The sequence below is a fragment of the Babylonia areolata genome, chromosome 26, assembly GCF_041734735.1.
Source record: "Babylonia areolata isolate BAREFJ2019XMU chromosome 26, ASM4173473v1, whole genome shotgun sequence".
Taxonomy (NCBI): domain Eukaryota; kingdom Metazoa; phylum Mollusca; class Gastropoda; order Neogastropoda; family Buccinidae; genus Babylonia; species Babylonia areolata.
Genome location: NC_134901.1, coordinates 10,829,905 through 10,842,404, shown reverse-complemented (window position 1 = coordinate 10,842,404; position 12,500 = coordinate 10,829,905). Strand labels below are relative to the sequence as shown.

Sequence of the window (12,500 nt, the reverse complement as noted above, 5' to 3'; positions counted from 1 at the left end):
CACCCCACCCCTGTCAGATAATGGAGATAACATGACGATAACCTCTCGCATTGTCCCAGTCAGCCTCCGTGAAGTGAACTCGTCAACTCACAGCCGGAAAATCCAGGCTTTGCTTAATCTGTTTGGGCCTCTGTCTGTCTGTCTGTCTGTCTGTCTGTCTCCCTCTGTCTGTCTGTCTGTCTCCCTCTGTCTGTCCCTGTCTCTCTCTCACTCTCTGTCTGTCTGTCTGTCTGTCTGCATCTATATATGTCTCTGTTGTTGTTGTTTTTTTCTGTCTTCTTTCTGTCTCTGTGTCCGTCTCCCTCTGTTTGTCTGTTTGTCTGTCTGTCCATCTGGTCTCTTTCTTTGTCTGTCCGTCTGTCTGTCTGTATGTCTCTGTCTCATTTTGTCTGTAACTCTCTCTCTCTCTCTCTCTCTCTCTCTCTGTATCCATATCCATATATATCTGTCTGCCTTTCTGTCTCTCTTTTGATGCCTCTATATGTGTATGTGTACATGCGTGCGTGTGTGCGCGCGCGCACGTGTGTGTGTGTGTGTGTGTGTGTGTGTGTGTGTGTTCATGCGCGCGTGCGTGTTTGCGTGTGCGTGCATGTAAGTACGTGTGCGTGCGCGCGCACATGTGTGTGTGTGTGTGTGTGTGTGTGTGTGAGATAACGGGGCTCGTCAGCGTGGTACATATCACAGGTTATCAGAACTCCCAATCATGGAGATTGCCTGCTGACTCGGGGAGAGAGTGTGAGGTGTGAAACGTGATTGCGGCACATCTCCCGTAGCCTGTGCTATCTGTTGGGGTCCTTGTTCTGCTTTTACTTTTGCTTTACTTTTTCTTCTTCTTTTTTTTTTTTTTCTCCAATATCGAGTGATGAAAACCCACAGGTAGAAGAGATTTTCGGTTTGTAGGGGATGGGAAGAGTTTGTCAGAGTGAGTGGCTTGTAAGGACGTGTTTGTGCTGATTATGTTTGTCGTCCTGGTAAAACGGGGTTGAGGAACAGGTGTGGTGTGTGTTTTGAACGTGCGATTTTAAAGGAAGGGGCTGATGATCGTGGTGGCCACAGGTCTCACATGGAAACGGTGGAGGGTTGGGTTTTTTGTGGGGTTTGTTTTTTTTCGTTTAATTTGTGGGCCAGGGACTCGATTCTTTTGAGGTTTTGAGGGAGAGACCTTCACTGACCATTGAGGGAACGCACCAGTGATCCTCTTGTGGTGCTGAAGGTGTGGTTGGTATTTTTGAACTCGTGCTTCTTTTAAGACCGCTTTTTTTTCTGTGAGTTTCTTTTTCATTTTATGTTGTTGTTTTTTCTTATTGTGGAAAGACAGTTGAGTTAGTTGAGAAAAAGGCAAGAGACTTCGTGTGGTGGTGAAAAAAAAAGGGGGGGGTGGGGGTGGGGTGCTGGTGTTGTTCGTTTGGTATGAGTAATATTTTACTAAGAGAGAGAGAAAAACAAAATGGAACAGGAGTTTAATATGCAAAGATTTGTTTGGATATTTTGAACTTAGGAGAAAAAAAACAACAAAACCTCGACAAGTGGTTATTGTAAAAAAAAGGGGGTGGAGGGGAGGGATAGTGGAAACGAGAACGATCCATCGACTTAATGCACGTGAAACTAATGTTGAAGAGCATTGTTCATAGTGGACAAAATGTCTTTTGTTAGCGGTCAAAAGGTAGCGAAACATTTTTTTCCCTTGACAAAGACTTGACCATGCTTCATTCAACCATCCGCGTGAAGAAGCGTGTGCGTTCCTTGGGGGTAGAGTTGTGTTGATCGATCTGCTGCACAGCGCCTTTTTAGGGTCAACTTGTCCAGTGCTTGGCTTTTTGATTTCGTGACGGTTTACTTGTTTGAGGTTTGGTGGGGGGGTGGGGTGGGGGTGGGGGTGTCCTGGATGTCTGTGTCCGTGGGTGGAGGACCCTCCATCTATCTCCGTTCCAAGAGGAGGAGTCGTGGATTTCCCTGGGAGTTCCTTCATTCAGTTTGATACTGTGGACAAGGACCTTTTTTCTTTTTCTTTTTTTCTTTTTTTTTTTAGGCTGGTGAACACAGTCGTAGGGCTTAGGGGGGAGTTGTGTCGTGTGCTTCGCGCGCCATTTTGTTGGGGACACTGGCAGTGACACCTGCAGGGCAGGGGAGGGAACTGCTGCTGCATGCTGCATGACAAGATGGCGGTGTTCCTGAAGCATTACTACCCCCGCTTCCACTCCTCGCCTCTGGGCGACGACCTGGCCTCCCCTGGCGGCTTCGGCGAGCTGGGTAAGGTTGTGGACGTGTGGAGTGTTGCGGTTCATCCCACTGAACAGCTGATTCGCTGCACCTTAATAGCACTGCTGCTGCTGCTGCTGCTAACGATAATGATAATCATCATCATAATCATGATAATGATTGTAAAGAAAATAACAATCATCATCTTTATATTGAGAAGAAGGAGGAGGAGGAGAAGGATTGACATGGCGCCTAGTCTCTAAAATAGGGCTCTAGGCGTTTTACGAAAACACACACAGACATACACGCGCGCGCGCGCTCACACACACGCACGCACGCATACACACACACACACACACACACACACACACACACACACACAACACATTGTGTTGCATTGTATTGTATTGCGTTGTATTGCACTGCACTGTAACGTATTGTATTAGTTTTTGTGTCACAACAGATTAATTTTTTTTTTTATGTGTGTAGAATGAAGGTGTGTTTTTTTCTGATCGAGGGGAGAGCATCGCCACAGTGCAGCGCCACCAAGTTCTTTATGCCTTCAAGTGAATTTGGTTTAGTACCAAGAAAGATTTCTTTTTTTTTTTACTGAACAACAACAATACCAGTAATACGAAATTACTAATATGAGTAATAATAGAACAGTCATACTACTACTACTGCTGCTGCTGCTACTACTATTACTACTACTACTGCTGCTGCTGCTGTTGCTGCTACTACTGCTATTATTACTACTACTACTACTGCTCCTGCTGCTGCTACTGCTACTTTTACTACTACTACTGCTGCTGCTGCTACTACTACTAACATGCAGAGACAAATCGTGGAGAGCTCTGATTCGGAGGGATGACAGATACGACTTATATATAAATGTAAGAAGAAAGCTGAGAAAGAAGACTGTAGTTTGGGAATGTGGAGAGAGAGAGAGAGAGGGGGGGGGGGGGGCAGAGAGAAGAGAGAGAGGGAGAGAGAGAGAGAGGGGGGGGGTGAATTTGTGGAGGAGATGGAGGGTATGATGGTAATGAATGGTTTGATTGGCCACACTTGAAAGAGCTGAACTCTGGAGCTCTATACTGTAGTTTGCTACTGATATTTCTGCTGATGATGTCAAATCCACAGTCCGTCGTGTCTGACGGTGACGCCAATTCCCATCTCGGGTCTCGTTTGGTATGGACTCGTGTGGACTCGTATGGACTCTTGTGGACTCGTGTTGACTTGTGTGGACTCGTATGGACTCGTGTGGACTCGTATGGACTCTTGTGGACTCGTATGGACTTGTGTGGACTCTTGTGGACTCGTGTGGACTCGTATGGACTCGTGTGGACTCGTATGGACTTGTGTGGACTCTTGTGGACTCTTGTGGACTCGTGTGGACTCACATGTATGTCCGTTGGATCACAGTTTAGCTCCGTTGACTGCGACCACCAGAGATTGTACACACATACGAACTCAAGAGTAATTGCTTTTGCTGCTTTCGTTTGCTATATATTGCTACAGCTGCTGAATGTTACGAAAGCCAGTACCATCTCCACTGCTGGGTTTGTTGTTGTTGTTGTTTGGTTTGGTTTGGTTTTTTGTTTTGTTTTTTTTTTGGGGGGGGGGGGGGGTGGGGGCCGGGGGGGGTGCAGGGGGGGGGGTTAATGGCAGTACTCTGACGAAGCAAGAAAGAATCAGAGAAAGCGAGCGAGGAGAGATAAAAGAGGGTGAATTGATCCGGATCACAACGATAAGCGAGGGCAACGGCCACAACAGCAGTGTTCACGACAGTGATAATAAGTTATATAGAGGAAGAAAGCGGCGACGACAGTGATAATAAGTCATATAGAAGAAGAAAGCGGCGACGACAGTGATAATAAGTTATATAGAAGAAGAAAGCGGCGACGTGAACCCAAAATCTCTGTATTTATACCCACACCAGCGGTATTTAACACACACACACACGCAAATACCCTGTCGTCATCTCCGACAAAGGAAAGAAAGCCTTCATCAGATCGAAGAGAAGGTCGAGACACATTGTTTCAGCAGCATGCTTGGCGATGGACCAGATAGCAAAGATTTGAACCGTACCGTTCGAGATAGCAAAGATTTGGACCGTTCGAGAAGTTGTTTGAGGAGGACAGTGCAACAGAAGGAGTCGGCAAAGATCTGATTGGACTTGTTTGATCAAGGGCTCTGGTTGGACGCCTTTGAGGGGTGGGGAGGGGGGTGGGGAGGGGCGGTGATTGAGAGATGAATTGAGAGTTATCTGTTAATTTTGATCCGAGTTCTGCCCTGTGGAAGGACGCCCTGAAAGACTTGTTGTAGGTGTGTGGGGAAAACAACGGGAAGAACTGATGTGTCCCTGTTGTAATCTTGTGTGTGTGTGTGTGTGTGTGTGTGTGTGTGTGATCTGTATTCAGAGGCGGGAGGCGGGCGGGGGCCGGGAAAGGGTGTGTGTTTTTCTCCTCTGTGTAAACATTTGCTTTAAAATGGCGAAGTTCACATGTCCACTAGTTGTCGATAAAAGAAACTGTGAAGAAAATCCATTTTGACAGCATAGTTATATCGAATATGCATTAGAACACACATGTGAAAAGAAGAGACACGCTGGATGAAACACACACACACACACACACACACACACACACACACACACACACACACACACACACTCACTCTCTCTCTCTCTCTCTCTCTCTCTCTCTCTGTCTCTCTCTCTCTGTCTGTCTGTCTGTCTGTCTCCCACGTATTCTCTCTCTGTCCGCAAGTAGATATATTGTAGTGTCTTGTCTATGTCTTTCTCTCTCTCTCTCTCTCTCTCTCTCTCTCTCTCTCTCTCTCTCTCTCTCTCTTTCTCTCCATCGTTGTTTACATAGCGCAGCTGTGATTGCACACACCTTTCAACTGTTCAGTATTTCTTCCTCCCTTGTCTCCATGTCTCTCCACATCTCTCCCCCTCCCTCCCCCCCTCCCTCCCTATCCATTCCGTCTCTACCCCTTCCACCCCCAACCCCCCTACCTCCCCGACCTTCCCCCCCCCGCAAGGTCCTCCCCCCCCCGCCAATCAACCAATCAACCAACCAATCAACCAGCCAACCAACCAACCAACCCGTAACCAACCAACCAACCAACCAACCAACCAACCAACCAAACAAACAACCAACCAACCAACCAATCAACCAACCAACCAACCAGCCAACCAACCAATCAATCAACCAACCAACCAACCAACCAGCCAACCAATCAACCAACCAATCAATCAACCAACCAACCAACCAGCCAACCAACCAATCAATCAACCAACCAATCAACCAACCAATCAACCAACCAATCAATGAACCAACCAATCAACCAACCAATCAATCAACCAATCAACCAACCAATCAATCAGCCAACCAACCAACTAACCAGCCAACCAACCAATCAACCAACCAATCAACCAGCCAACCAACCAACCAACCCTTAACCAACCAACCCTTAACCAACCAACCAGCCAACCAACCAATCAACCAACCAGCCAACCAACCAACCAACCCTTAACCAACCAACCCTTAACCAATCAACCAGCCAACCAGCCAACCAACCAGCCAACCAACCAACCAACCAACCAGCCAACCAACCAACCAACCAACCAACCAACCAGCCAACCAACCAACCAACCAACCAACCAGCCAACCAACCAACCAACCAGCCAACCAGCCAACCAACCAACCAACCAACCAACCAACCAACCAACCAACCAATCAACCAACCAACCAACCAACCAACCAGCCAACCAAACAACCAACCAACCAGCCAACCTACCAACCAACCAACCAACCTGATCGTTGCCCTCAACTCCTTCCTTCCTCCAACCCTACACTCTCCATGCCGCCCCTGGTTCCTCCCTCTCCTCCACCACCAGTCTGCCACCGCCACTGTCACCACCACCACCACCACCACCTCCACTGCCACCCCGCCATCACCACCACCATCACCACCACCATCACCACCACCATCTCCACTGCCACCACCTCCACCACCATCTATTTCTCGCTTCTTATTTCAACAAACAGCGATCCCGTTATGACATTGACAGGTTGAACATTATCCTCTTCTTCTTTTTTTTTTTTTTTGTACCTTAATGAGTATTAATCGTACTAATTATGATAAAACTTGGCATCTGACATTTTGATGGTCACGCTTCATTAAAGGGTGACAGGTGACTTGTTTTAAGCACAATGATAATAATCATATTGGGGAGAAGTCTCTCTCACGCTCACTGTGTCAGCAACAAAGAGGCGGCAAAGAGCGATGCAACAAACCTTTGAGTTTTAAAGTTTATGGATAATGTCTTGGATTTGCATGATGGTATTAACCAGGGGGCGATTTTTCGGGGTGGGGCGGGGGGAGGGGGGGGTGGAGGGGATGGTTTGGCATGCATGACATAGTGTGAGCATCAGTTAGGTGGGGGGGTTGGGGGCGTGGGAGTGGGGAAGGGGGGGGGGGAAGGGTGTTGGTACGTGTGTGAATGTTTCCGTGTGTGCCGTGGCAGAATTCGATGGGTTCATGTTCCAGTGTTCAGCAGTAACCAGGGCACGAGGCCCCCCCGTTTCGGGCATGGTGTTGTTGTCCTGGGGAAAGGAACTTTACTCCGGGTTTTCCTCACTCCCCTCAGGTGTGAACGGGGTGCCTGATTCCTGTCGTGAAGGGTTAAAATGGCGAAATGGAAAGGACTGGGCGCCCCCCCGCCTTCCTATGCCGAGCTCCACACACAGTGGGTTTGAATTCGCCGCCCCTAAAGGGCTATATGGGACCTTTTATCTTTTATATGATGAATAAATTAAACTTTGTTGGGTTTTTTTTTTTTTTTAATGTACATCCCCGAACACGATGTAAGGCCGCCAAAATGGCGGTGTCAAAACGGTCGTGTATGTAAAAGCCCACTTGTGCATACGAGTGAACGTGGGAGTTGCAGCACACGAACGCATAAGAAGAAGGAAGGAGAAGAACAAGAACAAGAACAAGAAGAACACAACAATTTAATGGAGAGTAAATCCTTACATGCCAACAACGTGATTCCGTGACAGTGTTTTCTTTTCAGAGTCTGCACTTTGGACTACCGCGGAAAAGAATGATGACCTAATTGTATTGCCACCTGTGATGATGGCCAATATCATGGCTGTTTGGTTTGGGGTTTTTTTTTGTTTTTGTTTTTTTTACACTTTGCAGCAAAAGAAAGTGTGATAATGATGCTTCTTCTTCTTTGTGGTAGTGTTCGGTGTTGGTACAGAGTGCGTTGAGTCATCAGAAACTGGTCCATAGTTCACAATGTCTTGTCTGGTTGTTTTTTTTTTTATCGCGTTGTACGTCAGATTTTTAACCAGGCCAGTTTAGGTGCACATGAACGCCGATCAGTGTGGAACTTGTACAGCCACAATGTGACATGCATGCATGCGTGCACGTGTCCATGGGCTCGAGTGTACATACGCACGCACGCACGCAAACACACACACACACACAAACGTGCACGCACGCACGTACACACACACACATACACACGCACGCGCGCGCGCGCGCGCACACACACACACACACACACACACACACACACACACACACGCTTACTTTACACCTCTTTTGTGTAATTGTATAATGATGGAAGACGCGCGCGCGTGCGTGCGTGCGTGCGTGCGTGTGTGTGTGTGTGTGTGTGTGTGTGTGTGTGTGTGTGTGTGTGTGCGCGCGCGCGCGCGCGCGCATGCTTACTTACGTACGTACGTGCAATGTGCTTTTGCAAGAATTGCATACAGCCAGGTTATGACTAATGGTTGGATTCCTTCCTGTTCCCCTTACCAGATGATGAAACACTCCTCTTTCTCTGCTGACTTACCACAACGTTAGTTTACTGGACTGCACTGCATTACTTCTTCTTTTTCTTTCGTGGGCTGCAACCCCCACGTTCACTCGTATGCACACGAGTGGGCTTTTCCGTGTATAACCGTTTTTACCCCGCCATGTAGGCAACCATACTCCGCTTTCGGGGGTGTGCATGCTGGGTATGTTCTTGTTTCCATAACCTACCGAACGCTGACCTGGATTACAGGATCTTTAACGTGCGTAATTGATCTTCTGCTTGCATATACACACGAAGGGGGTTCAGGCACTAGCAGGTCTGCACATGTGTTGACCTGGGAGATAGTAAAAATCTCCACCCTTTACCCACCAGGCGCCGTCACCGTGATTCGAACCCGGGACCCTCAGATTGAAAGTCCAACGCTTTAACCACTCGGCTATTGCGCCCGTCACTGCATTACGAATCATTGCATTGCATTGCATTACATTATATATTTGTGCGAGTGGTTTTCGTATCCTTCCTTTTCCGCGTTCATGACTTTAACAGTTTATTTTACTTTGCATAAGTCTATGTTCCCCCCAGATCTATATTCCTCCAGGTATGATATTAATGTATGTTCCCCCCAGGGCTATATTCCTCCAGGTATGATATTAATGTATGTTCCCCCCAGATCTATATTCCTCCAGGTATGATATTAATGTATGTTCCCCCCAGGGCTATATTCCCCCCAGTCCTGTATTTCCCCAAGGCCAGGCAAGGTTCAGTGGTCAGTGATCAGCGGGGGTCAGTGGTGATAATGATCGGCGACAATTCAGCGGTTCGCTTAATTGTCGCCGGCGACATTTCAGCGGTTAACTGACACAACTGTCACCTGAGACCAGGCTGAGCCTTCAGTTCAGGTTGACAGTCACCATAATTAATTGATTCCTCTTGGGCTTGTCTTACTTTCGTTTGGCGAAATCAGCACATTTATAAGAGCGCACAAAAAGCTGTAGTTGTTTTGCGCCATTCTCCTTTGTCTAATGCCCAGCAGTCGGGAAAGAGGTCGGTCTGCTTGGCGTTGAGAATTGTCCGTGGCCTGCTTCCTTAGTGCTGTGAACTTTGAAAAAGAAAAATCAACAAACCAACAAAAAAAAAACAAAAAAAAAAAAAACAAAAAAAAAACCCACACCCACCCAAAACACAAACTTGACTAGAACTGATTATAATAGGACTTAGAACGTGTGTACTAATTATGATAGGACTCAGAACGTGTGTACTGATTATAATAGGACTCAGAACGTGTGTACTAATTATGACAGGACTCAGAACGTGTGTGCTAATTATAATAGGACTCAGAACGTGTGTACTAATTATGACAGGACTCAGAACGTGTGTACTAATCATGATAGGACTCAGAACGTGTGTACTGATTATAATAGGACTCAGAACGTGTGTACTAATTATGACAGGACTCAAAACGTGTGTATTAATCAAAACGTGTGTATTAATTATAATAGGACTCAGAACGTGTGTGCTAATTATAATAGGACTCGGAACGTGTGTACTAATTATGACAGGACTCAGAACGTGTGTATTAATTATAATAGGACTCAGAACGTGTGTGCTAATTATAATAGGACTCGGAACGTGTGTACTAATTATGACAGGACTCAGAACGTGTGTGCTAATTATAATAGGACTCAAAACGTGTATACTAATTATGACAGGACTCAGAACGTGTGTGCTAATTATAATAGGACTCAGAACGTGTGTACTAATTATGACAGGACTCAAAACGTGTGTATTAATTATAATAGGACTCAGAACGTGTGTACTAATTATGACAGGACTCAAAACGTGTGTATTAATTATAATAGGACTCAGAACGTGTGTACTAATTATGACAGGACTCAAAACGTGTGTATTAATTATAATAGGACTCAGAACGTGTGTGCTAATTATAATAGGACTCAGAACGTGTGTACTAATTATGACAGGACTCAAAACGTGTGTATTAATTATAATAGGACTCAGAACGTGTGTGCTAATTATAATAGGACTCAGAACGTGTGTACTAATTATGACAGGACTCAAAACGTGTGTATTAATTATAATAGGACTGTCAACGTGTGTACTAATTATGACAGGACTCAAAACGTGTGTATTAATTATAATAGGACTCAGAACGTGTGTACTAATTATGACAGGACTCAAAACGTGTGTATTGATTATAATAGTACTCAGAACGTGTGTAGTAATTATGACAGGACTCAAAACGTGTGTATTGATTATAATAGGACTCAGAACGTGTGTACTAATTATGACAGGACTCAAAACGTGTGTATTAATTATAATAGGACTCAGAACATGTGTGCTAATTATAATAGGACTCAGAACGTGTGTACTAATTATAATAGGACTCAGAACGTGTGTATTGATTATAATAGGACTCAGAACGTGTGTACTAATTATGACAGGACTCAAAACGTGTGTATTAATTATAATAGGACTGTCAACGTGTGTGCTAATTATGACAGGACTCAAAACGTGTGTATTAATTATAATAGGACTCAGAACGTGTGTAGTAATTATGACAGGACTCAAAACGTGTGTATTGATTATAATAGTACTCAGAACGTGTGTAGTAATTATGACAGGACTCAAAACGTGTGTATTGATTATAATAGGACTCAGAACGTGTGTACTAATTATGACAGGACTCAAAACGTGTGTATTAATTATAATAGGACTCAGAACGTGTGTGCTAATTATAATAGGACTCAGAACGTGTGTACTAATTATAATAGGACTCAGAACGTGTGTATTGATTATAATAGGACTCAGAACGTGTGTACTAATTATGACAGGACTCAAAACGTGTGTATTAATTATAATAGGACTGTCAACGTGTGTGCTAATTATGACAGGACTCAAAACGTGTGTATTAATTATAATAGGACTCAGAACGTGTGTACTAATTATGACAGGACTCGGTGGGAAAGCTGTGATTCAGTCCTTGCCTTTAAACAACAACAACAACAACAAATAATTAAATAAATTGAAAAAGTGGTGGAAAGAAGGAAAAGAACAACGGTTTTTGTTGTTGTTGTTGTTGATGTTTTTCTGAGGTGCCTTGGAGACAACGTCCTGCGGTTATTTATTTATTTATTTAAGTAATTGTTTATTTTGGCAGGCTTGGGAAAATGTTTTTTTTCCGTTTGTATCATTGATGATGATGATGGTGATAGTGATTCTTATCACCATCATAATCATAATAATTACAACGATATGATTATAATAAGAAAACATGATGATGATTATGATGATGGTGCAGTGCCAGTGTCAGTCCTGTCCATATCCCATTAGTGGTACAGGCCCCCAGGAGACAGGTCGGTCGCCCCTCTTCCTCCCATCGATCGATAACAAACGACAGGGCGACAGTTTGATTGCCTCGCTCGAGTCGCCGATGCTGATGGGGCTGATACATTCATTGTTCATCGGTGGGCTAAAGGAGACGAAGGCCTAAGTGTGTATGTGGGGAGAGGGGGGTTTGGGGAGGGACGGGGGGTGGGGGGGGAGGTCTGGGAGGGTCTGGGGAGGCGGAGGGGGGTTGGGGGGGGGGGGGATAGTGGTAGTGTCACTGTGATGTTACCAAACCGGACAAGCGTTTGCTTGTCGCATGCCGTGGGGCAAGATTAGGGATTGGGGGGGAGGGGGAGGTGGGGATTGGGGGGGAGGTGGTGGGGATTGGGGGGGGGGGATGATATGGGGACATGTCTGTGGGCCTTCATTTAAAAAGAGCGACACAAGACTGAAGTGGTGTGAAGTTTTACGTTGTGCTTTTAGCGTCAGTCACGAAGCTATCACTGCTTATTGATACTGTGCTTCCGTCTTTTTTGTTTTGTTTTTATTTTATTTTGTTCTATTTCTTCTCTTTCCTTTTTTTGTTCTTTCTTTTCTCTACAAAGTGTGAAGTGTACATGGAACACGTCTGCATCTGTTGACACTGTCTTGAAGAAATTGAAACTATCGTTTTCGCTGTGTGAAAAGAAATAGAAAGAAAGAAAGGAAGAAAGAAAGAGAAAGAAAGCAGAAAAGAGGAGTGGGAGACAAGTAAAGGAAGAAACATAGAAAATACCTGAAAAAAACAGTGGGAGGAAAAATTGCAACAAATAAAGGGGAAAAAAAAATGGAGGGACAGTAGAACAGATATAAGAAAGACAAGTAAGAATCAGGAAACGGGAAAGAAAGAAAGAAAGATACGAAAGAAAAAAAAGTAACAGAGGCAAAGAAAAAGAAAGAAAAAAAATACGGGGGGAGAGACAGAGAGAGAGACACACACGGAGAGAGAGAGAGACAGAGACAGAGAGAGAGAGATACAAAAAAAAGAAGAAGAAAAAAAAGAAGAAAAACTTTCATCCCCACCCACAGACTCCCTAAAAATTAGAAATTAAGAGTAAATCAATCACAAAAAAGAGAAAAC

The 12,500-nt window shown here is 45.0% G+C and overlaps 1 protein-coding gene across 6 annotated transcripts in view; it reads left to right on the top strand.

The window, feature by feature from the left end:
- Positions 1-12,500, top strand: part of LOC143300647 (hepatocyte nuclear factor 4-gamma-like) — a 74,467-nt gene that overhangs the window by 44,720 nt on the left and 17,247 nt on the right. The window contains exon 1 of one of the 6 annotated variants that reach the window (XM_076614472.1): positions 1,913-2,250. The exons of the other annotated variants lie outside the window; for them this stretch is intronic. Coding sequence (XP_076470587.1) covers positions 2,145-2,250 — 106 coding nt within the window. The 5' untranslated portion in view covers positions 1,913-2,144. Of the gene's footprint in view, positions 1-1,912; positions 2,251-12,500 lie in introns of those variants that run through there. 6 annotated transcript variants of the gene reach the window in all.